A 19,441-nucleotide genomic window follows, 5' to 3' on the forward strand; every position below is an offset into this window, starting at 1 on the left:
ATAAAATGTAAAAGAATAAGAGCATAATTGAAAAAGATTTTATGATTAAAAAGAAAAAGAAGAAGGTATAACTAATTACAACAAACAAATACACCAACACATATTTTCAAAAAAAAAAAATACACCAACACATTTTAATTCCGGTTATAACCTTATATTATTACTAACATTGGCTCTTATATAATTTATATTTATTATTTATATATTATTAGTAGATAGTGAAATTATTATTATTATTATTAAGACAATCATCTCATTACAAATAAAAAAATAAAAAATAAAAAAATATCAACAAATTTAGCATCAGATAGATCAATATTAAATATGTACAAATTTCATTGTTTTACTAACATAAATTTATTGAAATGAAGTATGAAAACAATAGGTAAATGACACAAGAATTTTTACTTAGAAATTGGCTTGAAAGGGAAATACACCAGGATTTGATATGGTATTACCTAAATTACACATCTTTATTGCCATTCTTTCATCAATGATATATAAGATTAAAAAAAAAAAAAAAAAACTAATAAGTTCAAACTTTGTTACATAAAATTACAAATCTTCTTGTTATTCTTCCATCTTTGATATGAATTTCGACACAACAAGCCACCACCACCACTGCTGCATCAATGGAGTGTTGGGATAAGCTAAGCAATTTCCAACTTTGGGTCGCCCTCTTGGCCCTCTGCTATATTCTACCTCAGCTCATTCAACAAACTTGTTCAGCTATATATAGGGATGCTTCTTTGGTTGAATTGAAGCCCCTCATCATCATCATCATCATCCTAATCACTATGAAGATGATAAAGTTTACATGGTCGCGCTGCGGCCCCATCCGCCAATGGCGCCATGCCAAAGGATCAAGCTCAGCTCATCACCACATTTCTCGCCGTCGAAAGAGGGATTGCCGTAGTTTGCGCAGCAGCAAACGCTGGCCCATCCCCCGTACCCTGTGGAACGAGACACCGTGGATATTCACCGTCTGGTTGCCGCCTCCACCATCCACCGCTATTTCCAGTCGCAAGTCATCTTTGGCGACAACACAGTCATCAAGGTATGTAGTCAACACAAACAACCTTAAACCAAATTCTGCGAAACAATGTATGTATTTCAATGGTTATAGCTAAAAGTCAGTGAAAATTTGCAGTACTATATATATATATGTTAATGTGGTGTTAATTTGTTTCAGGGATTGTTTGCCTGAGACGTTAAACCCTGTTAAGGCTAGTGGGAAAATTATTCTGAGCCAAACTAATATGTATGAGTCTAAGTATTCCTTAATTAAATGTATGTTGAGAATTCATAATAGAATTATATTAAAAAAAAAAAAAAAAAGTAATTTTAAATGGCAAATGCATGATGTTTACCGGGTTGAATATAGATAACTGAAGATTTGGTGGCCTCCTCTTCAGTAATAGTTGATCCAAGAAATTCACCGAAATTTAGGGAAATCATTCTTTTTTATTTGGACACTATGAAAATTATACCTAAGCCGCCTGTGCGTATGACTTCTGTTTGTCTAACCAATAAGGGTATCCTCAATAGTTGAATTTTACCCCAAATTTTTGTGGGTTTCAACATCCACCTCAAAATCTCCCCTTCCCATTTGTGAAAAACTTGACAAAGAAAATTATACTATTTCAAAATCTTCCTAAATTTTTGGAGTAAAATCCCCAACTATTGATGATGCCCTTATTGGTTAGACAAACAGAAGTCATACGCGCAGATGGTTTAGATATAATTTTCATAGTCTCCAGACAAAAAAGACTGATTTTCTTAAATTTGGGTGAATTTCTTGGATCAACTATTACTGAAGAGGAGGCCACCCAAATCTTCAGTTATCTATATTCAACCCGGTAAACATCATGCATTTGCCATTTAAAATTACTTTTTTTTTTTTTTAATATAATTCTATTATGAATTCTCAACATACATTTAATTAATTTTTGTGAATTAAGGAATCTTGTTGCAAGAACTCTCCCCACAATAACAGTAATCGGGTCTAAACCAGCCCCGGTACTAATAGACTTCTCATCGCGGGGACCCTCTCTTGCTAGCGTAAATCTTCTTAAAGTATGTTAATTATCTCCAGTTTATGCATGACACCTACGGGCAAACAAACAACATTGGATGCATGGATGATTTTTTTTATTTTTTATTTTTTATTTTTTGGTTTTTTGGCGTATTGCAGCCAGACATTTCTGCACCCGGCGTTGATATTTTGACTGAAACTCAAGTTTCAGTGTTTCTGTCATCAGATCTGCACTTATGACCACAGATAACAACCACAACGTACAATTTTTTTTTTTCTTTTAATTTTTCTGTGTATAACACCCTGTATGTGGACTAGTGGAAAGTATAGAGTTAGAAGCCCAATTGTTATGGCTGTGTAAGGGAGTTAGATTGCTAGACATGTGAACTGATTCAAAACGTACGTCCAAAAGACATGTTAAACATCAATGAATATATCTTTGTTGAAAGATGTATGGATCATCATATGTACCGTTAAAATGCATTAATAAATCAATAAGAAAACAAACTGCAATTAACCACGTTAAATTTCTTTATTTTGTAACCTTGAGTATTAGAAATTAAAAGGAAAAGCCGCACACATGAAACAAGAGAAAATTTCAATTTTGGTCACATGACTATAGGGGCATTGTTAATTTCGGCACCTGACTTTCAAAAGTGTCAATTTAGTATCTTGACTATGTAATTTTTGTCAATTTTGGACACTCCGGTCGAATTGGCGGTCAAATTTGGCCGGAAAAATTTAATCAAACATTTAGTATATAAACTGAGGGGCAAAATTGTCTTTTGATCCTTTCTAGACTAAATGTTGGATTAAATTTTTCCGGCCAAATTTGACCGTCAATTTGGCCAAAGTGATCAAAATTGACAAAAATTACATAGTCAAGGTACTAAATTGACACTTTTAAAAGAAGTGTTGAAATTAACAATGCCCCTATAATCATGTGACCAAAATTGAAATTTTCTCTATGAAACAATTATGAGCAAGGAACACTTATATATACTATATAAAATAGAAGAGCTCATAAGTGAATTAATAGATTCCATAATTAGTAGCAAATTGTCTAACACTAGGATTATTCAATTAGCAATCAACAGTAAATTAAATTAAACTATTGCATGATTGATAAGAGAAAACTTTAAGAAAGAGATCAGAAAAGTGTTCACATTCTTTCCCACCATATATAAACCACGGCGCAACACAATTCTCTCAGTGGAGTGCAAGGATAAGCCCTTTCCCATTTTGGGTATTGAATAAAAATTATATGCAGATCAGAGAGCACTTGCATGCCAGAAAGAAATGCACCAAAATAGTAACTTTAGGGTGTGTTTGGAAACCCGGAACCATATTTCTGCCCACGTCTTAATTTATGTATGCAAGAAGCTAAGCTATGCAACAAAATCAGTTCCTTTGATTATATTAAGGCTTTGAGTACGGTTCTGATCAAAATAATCGCTCACCACGGTTATATGTCGCTCGCTAATTTCCAACTTTGGGCGGATTCCCTCTTGGCCCCAACTGGTAGCTCATTTAACAAAAACTTGTGCACTTTCATCACTTCACCTCACTATATATACCATCAGAGAGTTGCTCATTTAACCACCCAAGACGTCTGATTATAAGAGCTTCTTCATATATACCATCAGAGAGTTGCTTTAGCACCACAGTCTCTCAACTCATTATTCTTTGTCGGCCCAAAATTAATCAAGTAGTCTGATTTACATATTTGTTCCAATCTTTTTAAATGTAAAAACACATTAAAATGAAGGAAATTTAAATTAAATTTCTTAAAATTACGGAGGGACATGGTGCTGAATTAAAGTGAAAGCAAAGGGCAGCTGCAAATTAAGACAATGGCATGCAGGCATGCAGCATATAACGATTTAACTTGTAAAATTTTTATTTTTTTTTTAAATACATATATATAGACTCTATGCAAGTCCAGGACGCCACCCCCACGTTCAAACGCGTCTGCTTCGCCAACCTTAATGGTTGACTTTTATATGCTACTCTACCTCCATTCATTTCAATTCTTTCAAACTTTCAACCAAATTTAACTAATTTAAAATGAATTTTTCCTTTAAAATTATTATTTTTTAAAAATATTATATGCACAATATCTTTGATTTGCCAAAGTGTTCAGTGTATTGTTAAAATCACTATCTACTGCTCATTCACGGATTGATATTATATATTGAGAGACTCACTTTTTTTTTTTTTTTTTTTTTTTTTGCGAGTGGAGTCAGAATTATATTGCTGTGAATTCAGATATATGAGAATCTGAACCTTCTGTTATTATTTTATTGATGGAGAATTGGAGATGCCTGCCACTTTAGCATTTAAAATTGCCCAATCAGCGCATTCCAATATTGTTTGGGTTTTTTAGTGTCTGACTTATATATTCTATTGAGCACTGCCAGTCTGAAGATGTGTAAATCGAGGGCATCCATACTACAATATTAGTATATGAATACACTTGTATTTCTGCACTCCAATAAATAAATTGTTGGATTTTTGGTTGAAAGGTAAAAGCCTCGAAACCACAAGCTTCAATTTCTGTGCATATGCAGGATTTGTTTGCTAACCACGAGGCTTCGTGACCTGTATATATTCAATCTTATAATGTGCTGTCTTTCATCATCCCACAAATGCCGCCGTCTTGAAAGGACAGAGAGTAAATATACACTCAGTACTTTAAAAGATGCTTTTACCTTTTAAATTGACCACATTTTAATTATAGATTTAGGGGTTCGAGTAAAATTTAATTTGAAAAAATATGTGTACGGACTACTAAAAGGAATCACAGATTGTTTAAAATGGGAGTATAAAATTTAAATTTTCAGTTTTACTCATCATTTTAACATCAATTTAATATCAAAGCTAACGGATGACCACTTTAGAAAAATTAAAAGTCAAATGACCAATTTGAGAAAAATACATAGTCGAAGGATCATTTTGAAAATTAACTCTAATAATAATAATAATAAGTATGCGCATTTTAGACTTTATACTACTTATTCCCTTTCAATTCACATGTATACCAAACATTGGAATTAAAATTCCTAGTAATTCTATTCCTGTAAATTAAACACTGAAATTTAAAATCTCACTTTATTCCCAGTAATTATTCATCACCCATAAAATTGTAATTTCTTTCCCACATAATTCCATCATTCTAAGGCTCTAACCAAGCACCCCGTTATATGTGATGCAAAGCAATTTAGTATAAGTAATATTATCTTTATTTTTAGATACATGATATAGAATGAGGTAGCATTATTAGCATTAGCATGGTTGGGTTAAAGTCACATTATATTAACTATATCTTGAAAGTCTAAATTGTATGGAAAGCTCACGCCAAAGTGTTAAGTGTATTGTTCAAAGAAACGTGGGGAACGCACTAAAAGCGTCGCAGTTTGCTTCAGTGCGTGCCTAATTTCCCCCACTTTCCGTAGCTTTTCAACTTTGAATAAAATATATTACCAACAAAACAACGTCTTATGATCTTATCACCTTTGTACTATTCTGAAACTCATCGAATTGTTTTGTTTTGTGACAAACAATACAATGGCCTTTAACAATGCCAAGCTCGCCAAGAAGCCACTTCTCTCTTTACATTCCGGCCTCTCCACCACCCTTTTCTTCGTCGTCCTTTTCACCGTCCCGGCGCTTTTCCTCCTCCGCACCCCCACCATCTCCTTCTGCACCGGCAACTCTTCTTCCAAAACCACGCCCTGGTCCGGCGATCTCCGCGCCGTTGACTTCTCATGGAACCGCCTAGAATTCTCCGGCGGGAAACCCCCATTGAAGGCTCTCAAGATCGCGGTTTTCTCTAGGAAGTGGCCGACCAGTGCCACGCCGGGCGGCATGGAGCGTCACGCTCACACGCTGCATACGGCGCTAGCCCGCCGCGGCCACGAGGTGCACGTCTTCAGTTCTCCACCGCTGGAAACCGGCACGCCGCCGGCCACAACCAGCCCTTCTCCGGTCATTCACTGGCACGACGGGGAACCGGGGCGGTGGCGATACAACAAAGCGTGGGAACAGTTTGAGGAAGAGAACCGGAAGGCGGCGTTCGACGTAATCCACTCGGAAAGCGTGGCGTTGCCCCACCACGTCGCCGCCGGCATCCCCAATCTCGCCGTGTCGTGGCACGGAATCGCCTTAGAGAGCGTCCAGTCCGCCATTTTTCAAGATTTAATTCGCCCCCAGAACGAACCAATCTCCCCTGCTTTTAACCAAACCCTTCAAACCATGATCCCCAAAGTCCTCAACGAAATCAGATTCTTCAACAATTACGCCCACCATATCGCCATCAGCGACAGCTGCGGCGAAATGCTCAGAGACGTGTACCAAATCCCGACCAAAAGAGTCCACGTCATCGTCAACGGAGTCAACGAGGATGATTTCCGTACTGACCCAACGTTAGGCCGCGAATTCCGGTCCAAGATCGGAATCCCAAAAGATTCAAATTTGGTCCTCGGAATCGCCGGCAGACTAGTCAAAGACAAAGGCCACCCCATTCTTTACGAGGCCTTCTCCAAACTAATCCAAAAACACCCCGACATATACCTCGTCGTCGCAGGTTCAGGGCCATGGGAACAGAGATACAAGGAATTGGGGCCGCAGGTGGTCGTTCTAGGCTCAATGCACCCATCGGAGCTGCGCGCATTCTACAACGGAATCGATATCTTTGTCAACCCAACGCTCAGGCCACAGGGGCTCGATCTTACGTTAATGGAGGCGATGATGAGCGGAAAACCGGTAATGGCGTCGAGGTTTCCTAGTATCAAAGGTACAATCGTTGTTGAAGATGAGTTTGGGTTCATGTTTTCTCCGAATGTGGAGTCGTTGGTGGAGGCGCTGGAAACGGCGGTGGCTGAAGGTCCGGCGAGGCTAGCGAGGAGAGGAAAGGCGTGCAAGGAATATGCATCTTCCATGTTCACTGCCACTAAAATGGCTTTGGCTTATGAGAGATTGTTTATTTGTATCAAGAATCAGACATTTTGTAACTATCCTTAGATAATTCTTTCTTTATATTCTTCTCATTTTCCTTTTGATTTCAAAGATGGAATTGCATAATCAGTAACAATTTAGGGGTCAAAATTAAGATTTTTCCTTGTAATTATTAGTAAAATTGAGTTTGGTGATGTTTGTCACGTACTGAAATTAGTATATAAAACTTTTAAAGTATTACCATTCTCTTAAAATATTATCATATAAAATATTGTCAACTCAAAGTTTCAGGTAATATTATGTATATAAAGAACAATATTAAAAATCAAAGTATTATGATTGATGGGGTACGGGCCTAATGGGCCTAGGGCCTGAAGAAGAAGGAAGATAGGAAGGGGCGAAGAATGGGCCCACAAAAGATCGGCCCCAACAAAAGGAAATGAAAGTCCAGAGATAGCCATAAACGTATCCAGGAGGCTGGCGCGAGCAGACAGTCGGTACGAGCAAGAGGTCGGCTCAGCAAGATAGCTGTTGGCATTCAAGAAGTCCCTTTAAGGCTCGGTCAAACAGGCCGTTGGGAGGCCCAGTAACAGCTGCCCAACGGCCTCTAGGTTTAATAAGCCACATTATGACACTTGAATATGTACATTTGAATTAACAAGGGTGACCACCTAAAAAAAGGGGCCCTTGAAGAATGCAAAGAGGCCAGCCAAGTGAGACTGCTCAAAGAATATACAAGAAATATACAGAACATTATAGCCATTTCCTTTGCAAGTCCCATAGCTTTGTTTGAAAGGTGAATCCACCAATCACAGTTGTGTTGGACCTTCCTGAGACCAAAAATCCTAAAACCAACAATGATAATGTTACAATTTTTTAGAGGTAGTTTTGACCTTCAATAGAGATTGAAGGTTATTTATTTTGCTATTCAAATAAAACTTTTTAACATCGGTTATTTAAGACATATAGCATCGGTCTTTAATGCATATAATCAACTGTGTGAGAAATAACTTAAAATTACAAATTCAAACATTATCTAAATGATAAAATATGACATCACTTGTAACTTAAATTCTCACCAAATTAAATTACATAATTTAGATCATAATATTGTACAGTTAATTTGATTATACGTATAAAAAACCATCTCAAATTTAAAATACAAAGCCCAATACAAAATGGTGGAACGAGATTTTCAGAAACTGAGTCGGCCCAAAATGAAAAAATTAAGCACAAATTAAAATATAAACCAACAACCGCCCGCCTGGAACCCATCCGGCAAATTATGCTGTGCATCCGTATGCACCATGCATGGTGCATACGGATGCAAAAACAACGTCGTTTTATTAAAAACGCGCGTCTCTTCTTTAAAAAAAAAATTCATGTTTGATTCCCAGCAACAACATATGAACTAAAATTCCATAATCGATGAACTATAATTCCAAAATTTATGAACTAAAATTCCAGAATCTAATCTATAAACTAAAAATTTCAGAATGAATGAACTAAAATTCCAGAATCTATAACTAAAATTTCAGAATTGATGAATTATAATTCCAGAATCAATGAACTAAAATTCTATAATCTATGAACTAAAATTCCAGAATGAATGAACAATATAATGTTGTTGCTGGGAATCCAACTTGATTTTTTTTTTTTTAAGGGAAGATGCGCGTTTTTAATAAAACGACGTCATTTTTGCATCCGTATGCACCATGCATAGTGCATACAAATGCACAGCATAACTACTCAACCCATCCCTACCATATTTTATGCCAGAGTGTGTGCAAACTACAGTCATGGTATTTCCAAAACTGGAGAAAACAACACTAACAACATAAACCATATCTCTTCTACACGTTTTAACATATGGAATTAGCAACCAAATGAATTGCTTGCTTAATGCAAAAGCTCTTATCCATCCGGTTGATGCGCATCTTCACCGCAAATTATGCTGTACATGGTGCACACGGTTGCAAAAACGACGTCGTTTTGACTAAAAACGCGCGTCCCACTTAAAAAAAAAAAAATTCATGTTCGATTTCCGGCAATTGTATTTTTTGTGCATAATTTGAATTATATATCCACAAATTCATAACTATATATCCACAAATTTATAACTATATATCCACAGTAAATGAATAATACAAAATTCAGAATGAATGAACTAAATATCCACAATGAATAAACTAAAAATCCACAATGAATGAACTAAATATCCACAATGAATGAACTAAAAATTTACAATGAATGAACAACATAATGTTGTGGAGGGAAATCGAAATTGAATTTTTTAAAAAAAAAAATGAGACGCGCGTTTTTAGTCAAAACGACATCGTTTTGCAACCGTATGCACCATACATGGTGCACACCACGGTTGCACAACATAACTATTGCATCTTCGCGGTTATACGTCGCTCATTAATCATTTAGTCGTTATCGATCGGTGTAGGTAATAGAGACAGCACCTCGATCACACAATACAAAACCTCAGGCCATCATATTCATGATGAGAACTGATTGTATTATATTTTCTGAACTTGATTACAATGAGATCAGATGATGTGAATATATAGAATAGAGAGTCACAGTGTGACAATGATAAGAAGTAGAGAGTCACAGTGTGACAAGGATAAGAAGTTCTAAACAGACTCATATACATAGAGTCCTAATACTCCCCCTCAAGCACAGTGTATACTAGTAACCTGTAGCTTGTCCCTTAAGGAAGAAAATCTAGGTCCAGGCAGAGCTTTGGTGAAGATATCAGCAAGTTGATCTTTTGTGGAGATGAAGTTGACTTGGATATCGCCCGAAGCTACTCGATCACGAACAAAATGATAATCAATCTCCACATGCTTGGTGCGCGCATGAAAGATTGGATTGGCACTCATATATGTAGCTCCTAGATTATCACACCATAATTTTGGAATGGAAATACCCGGAATCTGTATCTCACGCAATAATGACATAATCCATAGAACCTCAGCACAAACATCTGCAAGAGCTTTGTATTCAGCCTCAGTGGATGACCTGGCAACAGTTCTCTGTTTCTTGCAAACCCATGATATAAGATTACTCCCCAAGAAAACAGCAAAACCACTCGTGGATTTTCGATCGTCAGGACAACCAGCCCAATCAGAATCAGAGAAAGCATGAATGTCTCTAGATGAGCACCGTCGTATGCGTAAACCATGATAAACTGTTCCCTTAACATACCTGAGTACCCGTTTGAGCTGCTCCCAGTGTGATATGGTGGGGGCATGCATATGCTGTCATAACTAATTAACTGCAAAGGATAGGTCAGGCCGTGCGACAGTGAGATATTGCAGTGCTCCAGCTAGACTCCTATACTGTGTGGGATCATCATATAGATCTGAATTGAAGGGGACAGTTTTCGAGACAGAGATAGGTGTAGAAAGGGGTTTGCATTCAGACATTCCAGCCCGTTTTAAAATATCATTCATATACCGTTGTTGAGATAAAATAATTCCATTGTCACTCTTAACTGTTTCAATACCCAGAAAAAAATTTGGTTCACCAAGATCTCTGATTTTGAATGTAGCAGACAGTTTGGACAAGAGCTGAGACATAATACCTTGATCACTTCCCATTACAAGAATGTCATCCACGTACACCAATAGATAAACCAAATCAGAGTCTTTAGAGTAATAGAACAGAGAGACATCTGTCTTGGATGCTTGAAAGCCAACCGATAGTAAGAACGTATGTAGTCGATTAAACCAAGCTCTGGGAGCTTGTTTTAACCCATACAGAGATCTTTTTAACAAACAAACATGATTCGGGAAGTTAGCATCAATATAACCAGGGGGTTGCTTCATATAAACTGTTTCAGCCAGATTACCATTCAGAAAAGCATTATGAACATCTAGCTGTTTGATAGACCACCCAGATGATAAAGCTAGAGATAGAAGGAGTCTTACAGTCGTAGGCTTTACCACTGGACTAAAAGTGTCGAAGAAGTCCTGACCTGGAACCTGATTAAAACCTTTCGCAGCCAGCCTGGCTTTATGCCTTTCAATAGCACCATCAGCCTTTCTCTTCGTACGAAACACCCATTTACAGCCAATAATATTCATACCTGCAGTGGGTGGAACTAGAGACCATGTGTGGTTATGCAGGAGAGCATTGAATTCTTGGTCCATGGCTTCACGCCACTCAGGATATTTGACAGCTTGAGAGTAACATGTGGGTTCCGTGGGATGCACTTGAGCTGCTAGAGCAAAAAGAGGAGCATCTGCGTTGCTGCGAGTGGCCATAGAGTGAGTACGGACATTGGGCCTGATGGACCGCCCACGTGGACGGCCTCGCCGGCGAGCAACAGGCTCCACAGGATCACCCGACGAGGCAGCCTGTCCAGGAACCACGGCTGGTTCGAATGAAGCAGGTAGCGGCGGTTCTGGCAGCTCATCATTGGACACGGCAGGAATAGGTGTGCTGTGACTGAGAACAGATTCCGCCCAAGGTCCAGAAAACGGAGTAGATAGATCCTGCAAAGAAGTTTTAGTAGCAAAGGGGAAAACTTCTTCATCAAATCTGACATGCCTGCATGTGTAAATCTTATTAGTATGTAAGTCCATGCATCTGTACCCCCTAAAGGACTCAGGATAACCTAGGAAGACACATGGAGAAGACCTGTATGACATCTTATGACGATTATATGGTCGAAGATGAGGGTAGCATAAACACCCAAAGACACGAAGAAAAAGATAGGAAGGAGGGGATTTATGTAACAGGAGATGAGGACTGGAGTTATTTAATACAGAAGATGGCATTCTGTTAATTAAATAGACAGCAGTCTCAAAGGCAAAATCCCAAAATTTCAAAGGAACAGAGGCATGAGCTAGAAGAGTCAGACCAGTTTCAACAATGTGACGATGTTTTCGTTCAACACGACCATTCTGTTCATGTGTATAGGCACAGGATTGTCTATGTTGAATTCCTAATTGAACAAACAAAGAATGCAACTTTTTGTACTCAGCACCTAAATCAGACTGAATGGCCTTTATTTTGCAATTAAAGGACCGTTCAACAAGAGTACGAAATTTATCAAAGATGACATAAAGATCAGACTTTAATTTCATAGGAAAGAACCATGTATAACGGGAATAGTCATCCACAAAGATCACAAAATAATGGAAGCCAGAAGTAGATAAAGTGGGCGCAGGACCCCAAATGTCTGTGTAAATAAGATCTAGGACTTGAGAACTAGAGGAAGCAACACGGGGGAGGGGAAAACGGGCAGATTTGCCTAATTGACACGCATTGCATAAAGAATTATGACAACGAATATTATCACGAGACCCACTAACCAAACAAGAACGAAGTATATGGCTAAGAACACGGTTATGAGGATGACCTAGACGATTGTGCCAAGTGGAAGCCGAGGCACGAGCGGAAATAAACGCTGACGGAGACGAATTAGGTAATGAAAGTGTGTATAGTCCCCCCGAACTATTGCCCCGAAGAAGTATTTCCTTGGTATTGATATCTTTTACAACAAAAAATGAGGGGTGAAACTCAAAAAAGACTTTATTATCGGATGCAAACTTCTGAACAGATAATAAAGAATTAGACAAACGCGGAACGTGAAGTATATCAGACAATGTAAATGATCTAGAAGGGGTATTAAAAGAGGCATGGCCAACATGACTAATAGATAAACCCATACCGTCACCGACACGTAAAGTGTCATTACCAGTGTACTTCTCCGATGTAGAAAGAGCAGCGACGTTCGGAGTTGCATGATTTGTGGCTCCAGTGTCCGGAACCCAAGTATGAGAATTTAACGAGGTTTTAGCAACTAAACCATTCTGAAACACCAAATTAGCCTGAGAACCCGGAGCCCCTGAATATCGCCGAAAACAGTTGACTCCCGTGTGACCGAAACTTTTGCAGATTTGACACGGATCATTATAGCGCCAAAAACAATTGGCTCCCGTGTGACCAAAACGTTTACAAATTTGACACGGATCATCATAGCGCCAAAAACAATTGGCTCCCGTGTGACCAAAACGTTTACAAATTTGACACGGATCATCATAGCGCCAAAAACAATTGACTCCTGTGTGGCCGAAACCTTTACAGATTTGACACGGATCATCGAAGCCACGTTGTTGACCTCCACGGTAATTAAGGTTGCCATCGCAGCGCTGCATCTTCTTAATTTTATGAATCACAAAACCCTAGCTAACTGATACCAGATGAGAACTGATTGTATTATATTTTCTGAACTTGATTACAATGAGATCAGATGATGTGAATATATAGAATAAAGAGTCACAGTGTGACAATGATAAGAAGTAGAGAGTCACAGTGTGACAAGGATAAGAAGTTCTAAACAGACTCATATACATAGAGTCCTAATATTCATATACACACCTTTCTACTAACTTGACCCAAAAAATAACGACGACTATGAAAATCAAACATGTTTTGATATTAATCCATGTTAAAAAAGCATTTTTTTTTATGGTTGCATTTACTTCATTTTTAACATATTTGCTACATGTTTTCATTTCTTATATTCACATCAATCGATTTATGTAATTAGCTGTCACTTTTTAGTAGTTATTAAGATGTGTTTATATCAATTGAAGGAGATCAGATAATATATATGACTGTTATTAACATTATATATTAACAAAACAAAACATAATAATTTTGAATTAAAAATAAATATTAATAAAGTTACATCCTTCAAAATTTGAACTTTAAATATGGGAGATCATGAGATCGAACCTCAATCGAGGCGTTGTTGACTCTTTGTGCTTCATTAGGGTGAGAAAGTATGTTTGAACATATACTACTGTTGGTTTTAGGGTTTTTGGGCTCATGGAAGTCCAACACAACCTTAGTTGGTGGATTATATTCACCTTTCAAAAATAGAAGTAGAAGAATGATAGTCTGCAAGACATATACTTGGCCTGTTCTCACCGTCCCCCTTTACATTCTTGAGGAGCCCCTTTTATAGTGGGTCACCTTGGAATCATTTAAAAGTTTACATTTAAGGCGATAAATTGACTCATTAACTCTAAGGGCCGTTGGGCTGCCGTTACTGAGCCTCCCAACGGCTTGTTGACCGGACCTCTTAATAGGCATTTTAAATGCTAACGGCTACCCTCGGGCTGACCTCGTACTCGTGTCGACCTCTCGCTCGCGCTGACCCCTCGGTTTGGCCCATATCTCTTTTGTGCCTCTCTTCTTCTGGGCTTGATCCCTTCTCTTCTTGGGCCCTAAGCCCACGGGGTTCACACCCCATCAACTACAATGTAATAGAGTCAGTAGCTTTCAAAAAGAGGAAAAAAAAACACATTGTTCAAAATTTGACATGGAAGAATATAAATTTTACCTTTAAATCTTATGTAATAGCCCACAAACCACAAATCAAATAATGTTAACAATAATTGAATTTGTTACCTTTAGTTAAGAGAATCATGTTCCACCTTTTTTTTTTGAATGCTACTAGCTTTATTACATTGTAGTATCTGTTCATATACTTTCTCAACCTACTGAAACACAAAGAGCTAATAACACCTCCATTGAGGCTCGAACTCACAACCTTCCAAATGGAAGTCCAACCCGGGTACCATTGGACCACATAGTCCTGGTGAATCATGTTCCACCTAATTGATTATCTTTTTTTTTTTTTAAATAAAAATTAAATTAGAATGTTAGGCAGACTCATTGTTCTGAATATATATATATATATATATATATATATATATATATATATATATATATATATATATATATATGGAATTATTATTATTATTATTATTAAGACAAACATCTAATTACCAAAAAAAAAAAAAAATCAACAAATTTAGCATTAGATCGATCAATATAAAATATCTACAAATTTCATTGTTTTACTAACATAAATTTATTGAAATGAAGTATGAAAACAATAGGTAAATGACACAATTGAATTTTTACTTAGAAATTGGCTTGAAAGGGACATACATACACCAGGATTTGATAATGTATTACCTAAATTACAAATCTTTATTGACATTCTTTGATCAATGATATATAAGAATTCTTTATTGATTCTTTATGTTTCAGTAGGTTAAGAAAGTATATGAGCAGATATTACATTGTAATAGAGCCAGTAACATTCAAAAAAAATATATAAGATCATAATTAAACAAAAAAAAAAAAAGAAATAAGTTCACAATTTGTTACATTAAATTACAAATATGTTTGTTATTCTTCCATCTATGATACGAATTTTGACACTACAAACCACCACCACCACTGCTGCATCATATCAATGGAGTGTTGGGATAAGCTTAAGCAATTTCCTCTTGCCCCTCAGCTCATTCAACAAACCTCACCTCACTATATATAGGGATGCTTCTTCAATCCCCTCCCTCATCATCATCATCATAATCATTATCAATTTATCATCGATCATCAATAGCTAGAACACTATGAAGAAGATATTATTGTTTGTGTTTTTGTGTGTGTCTGCCGTCTTGTTTTGCTCTTGTGTCGGAGAATCTGAGCCAGAGCCTCCTACGCAAAAACAAAATGGTAAAGTTTACATTGTCTATATGGGCGCTGCAGCCCCATCCAGCAATGGCGCCATGCGAAAGGATCAAGCTCAGCTCATCACCTCATTGACGAAAAGGTCAATCTAAAAACTATATATATTGTCATCATTAATTATGTTCACTGATATTAATAACATATGTGTATCTATCTGCAGGAATAGGAAGGCATTGGTGTACACCTACACAAATGGGTTCTGTGGGTTTTCAGCCCGGTTGACGGCGGAAGAAGCTACATCAATCGCTCAACACCCCGGAGTGGTGTCTGTGTTTCCTGATCCCATTTTGCACCTCCAAACAACCCGCTCCTGGGATTTCCTGGATTCCATTTCTTATAAAAAAATCTCTCCCACTAGCCTCCCCAGATCAACATCAACTAGAGCCGCTCAACCATTGTCTTCCAGTGAAACAGATACCATAATAGGCATCTTGGACACAGGTTTTTCATTTCATTTCATTTCTTCGTCCAATAAATTTTTTTTTATCACAATATACAATACTAAATAACAATGTTGTTGATGTATAAACTATATATGTTAGGAATATGGCCTGAATCTCATAGCTTCAATGACGACGGCATGGGACCCATCCCGGCCCGATGGAAGGGAGAGTGCCAGAAAAGCGATGATTTCAACTCTTCCAACTGCAACAGGTAATTAATACGGAGTAATTTAAAGCCCTCCGAATGGTTTCACTCATCTTGTCCCATAAAAAATAAACTTTTGTTGTGACCCTTATCAGGAAAATAATTGGGGCACGATATTACCCGGATGCTTTGGACGTCCCGTCATGCAGAGACAATGTAGGACATGGAAGCCACGTGGCATCCACAGCAGCAGGATCGCTAGTTGATGACGCGTCATACTACGGTCATGCCAGAGGAACAGCCAGGGGTGGGTCCCCTACTTCGCGAATTGCCATGTACCGAGTTTGCGACTTTTTCGGATGCGAAGGATCTGCGATCTTGAAAGCCTTCGACGATGGTATTAAGGATGGCGTGGACGTGTTGTCGCTGTCGTTGGGCGGACGTAGTGGACTCAAACCCGATTTCTCCACCGATGTTATCGCCATCGGCGCGTTCCACGCCGTCGAGAGAGGCATCGTCGTTGTCTGCGCCGCCGGAAACTCTGGACCAGACCGCGGTAGTGTCGTCAACGAAGCTCCCTGGATTTTCACCGTCGCCGCCTCCACCATCGACCGCGATTTCCAGTCACAAATCGTCTTGGGTGACACCACAGTCATCAAGGTACTCATACTCAACACTTACAACAACCTTAAACCAAATCATACATGTCGTATCCTAATTGCCTTAGCTTGTCTGTGTGGAGTACAGGGCGGGGGAATTTATATCGGAAAACTGAAGAAAAGGCCAGTGCATCCATTGGCGACTGGGGCATTGGTTAAATCGGAGAATGCTACTGAAAGCGAAGCCAGGTAATATAATAGTGAAATTGGTAGTACTATATATATGTATATACATTACTGACAGATTAAGGTTGGTTAATTTCAGGGATTGTTTACCACTCTCATTAGACCCTAAGAAGGCAAAGGGGAAGATTATTCTGTGTGAAACCCAGGACCGGACTTCTTACATTAGCGATAGGATAAATGAGGTGAAAAATGCGGGCGGGGTTGCAATAATACTCATATTGGATAACCCCTTTCCTTTCGCGTTGAAATTTGGTGGTTTTCCCGGATCCATAATCCTACAAAAGGAAGCCAATCAAATTTTTAGCTACATCAGCTCAACCAAGTAAAACATGCTATCATTTAACATTTAACATTAAATTCTTTGTATTTGGATACTAGCTTGATCAATATTTAATTTAATTTTTGTGAATTAAGGAATCCCATGGCGACCATCCTCCCAACAGTGACAGTGACAGGAAGTAAACCCGCACCCACAGTAGCAATCTTCTCATCAAGAGGACCATCGCTTTCAAGCGTGAATCTCCTCAAGGTATGTTACTTAGTTTCCTTTGGTACGGTGCCAATAGACAAACAAATTAAACAACATAGAATGCATATATGATGTTTTTTTTTTTTTTGTTGAATTGGGGAATGGCAGCCGGACATTTGTGCCCCTGGGGTTGACATTCTGGCAACGTGGCCTGACATTGATGGGGAAGAAATTATTCCTGTCAAGAGTCATCCAGGTTACAACCTAGAATCTGGGACTTCCATGGCTTGTCCGCATATCTCAGGTATTGTTGCTACAGTGAAAGCACAAAACCCAAATTTCAGTGTTTCTGCGATCAGATCAGCTGTTATGACCACAGGTAACGTAACAACCACAATGTACTATATTTGCTTTTTATTTTAATTTGTCTGTGTATATATAACACCTTGTATGTGTCCCCACTTCCGATCCAGCCACCCAGACAAACAATTTGAATGCGCCTATAACGACAACAGATGGAGAAATTGCCACGCCGTATGACATTGGCGCCGGAGAATTAAACCCCACAGCAGCATTAAATCCAGGGCTGGTGTACGAAACTGAGATTGCAGATTACCTGCACTTCCTTTGTGCAACAGGCTACAATACATCTCAAATTCGGCTCATCTCCTCAACTGTCCCCAAGGGCTTCAAGTGCCCCAAGAAGTTGACACAAGACGTGATCTCCGCCATGAACTACCCATCCATTGCAGTCTCCAATCTAAAGAAAGGTGAGGCTAAGACAATTACAAGAACTGTAAGCAATGTCGGGCCCGAAGAATCAGTGTACACTGCAACAATTGAAGCAATGGCAGACTTTAAGGTCACTGTAACACCAAATAAGTTGGTGTTTACAAAACAAGAAAAGAAGCTAAGCTATACTGTGAACTTTACAGCTTCATCATCCCTTGAGACAGACACATTTGGGTCAATTACATGGACTAGTGGAAAGTATAGGGTTAGAAGTCCAATCGTTATAAGTGTTGAGTAAGGCCGGGAGTACATGTATCAGTTAAGGGACATATTATTGCTAAACATGTGAACTGATTCCTAAAGTTCAAATTAAAAGACATGTTACATATCAATGAATAGATCTTTGTTGAAAGATGTATGGATCATAATATGTCAAAATACATGAATAATCAATAAGAAAAAACTATCCAAGTTTCTTTATTTTGTAACCTTGAGTATTAAAAAGGAAAAGAAGCACACATGAAACAATTATGAGCAAGGGACACTTATATACTATAAAATAGAATAGCTCATAAGTGAATTAATGAATTCCATATAAATCATCCGAGATAGAGATGACAATATGAACTAGATCCATATGTTATTGTGCTTGAAATAACATTGTATGATCTTATATAAGGGGATGTACCCGATCACCTTCCATGTAATGTAGTGGGCTGGGTTGAGCTGACACATGCCCATATTATTAGCTTTTATGTCATTTTTTAAAATTTTATTATTTTGTATTAAGGAGTATTACTTTTTAGTTAGAAAGCTGGCACATGCCCATATTAGTAGCTTTTATCTCATTTTTAAAATTTTTATTATTTTGTATTATTACTTTTTATTTACACTTGTAACATAAAAATGTATTTGTTTCTTTTAATTTATATAGAAGATAAATAACATGATTAGCAGCAAATTGTCAAACACCAACATTATTCAATTAACAATTAACAATCAACAATAAACTATTACATTATTGCCTCAGATCAATGGTCCTCTGCTAGATGATTCAACTAACACAAACTTAATTATTGAAAAGATTTAATTGTAGGTCTAATACAAAACGATTTAATGCATATAGTCAACTGTGTGAGAAATAGCTTAAAATTGCAAATTCAAATATGATCCAAACTATAAGGTATGTCATCACTTGTAAATTAAATCCTCACAAAAACTAAATTGCATTTTTTAAATCATAAT

General features: G+C 37.7%; 2 protein-coding genes and 1 long non-coding RNA gene across 3 annotated transcripts; all 3 read left to right on the forward strand.

Moving 5' to 3' along the window:
• The first annotated feature begins 754 nt into the window (after nucleotides 1–754).
• LOC109149350 lies at nucleotides 755–2,487 on the forward strand. The gene is made up of 2 exons (XR_002048952.1): nucleotides 755–2,076; nucleotides 2,195–2,487. It is a non-coding gene; the product is annotated as an uncharacterized LOC109149350 (long non-coding RNA).
• Nucleotides 2,488–5,558: 3,071 nt separating this feature from the next.
• On the forward strand, nucleotides 5,559–7,185 carry LOC109149118. Its single transcript, XM_019296765.1, has one exon. It carries the CDS (start codon nucleotides 5,603–5,605, stop codon nucleotides 7,055–7,057), a length of 1,455 nt encoding a protein of 484 aa, XP_019152310.1. The 5' UTR covers nucleotides 5,559–5,602; the 3' UTR covers nucleotides 7,058–7,185.
• An 8,224-nt stretch (nucleotides 7,186–15,409) lies between these two features.
• LOC109149165 (CO(2)-response secreted protease-like) lies at nucleotides 15,410–18,676 on the forward strand. The gene is made up of 9 exons (XM_019296824.1): nucleotides 15,410–15,644; nucleotides 15,723–16,003; nucleotides 16,105–16,216; nucleotides 16,306–16,810; nucleotides 16,898–16,998; nucleotides 17,075–17,317; nucleotides 17,410–17,524; nucleotides 17,633–17,843; nucleotides 17,938–18,676. The coding sequence occupies exons 1-9, from the start codon at nucleotides 15,445–15,447 to the stop codon at nucleotides 18,492–18,494; spliced, it is 2,325 nt and encodes a 774-aa protein (XP_019152369.1). The 5' UTR covers nucleotides 15,410–15,444; the 3' UTR covers nucleotides 18,495–18,676.
• The last annotated feature ends 765 nt before the right edge of the window (nucleotides 18,677–19,441 follow it).

The sequence above is a fragment of the Ipomoea nil genome, unplaced genomic scaffold, assembly GCF_001879475.1.
Source record: "Ipomoea nil cultivar Tokyo-kokei standard unplaced genomic scaffold, Asagao_1.1 scaffold2159, whole genome shotgun sequence".
In the NCBI taxonomy this organism is placed as follows: Eukaryota; Viridiplantae; Streptophyta; class Magnoliopsida; order Solanales; family Convolvulaceae; genus Ipomoea; species Ipomoea nil.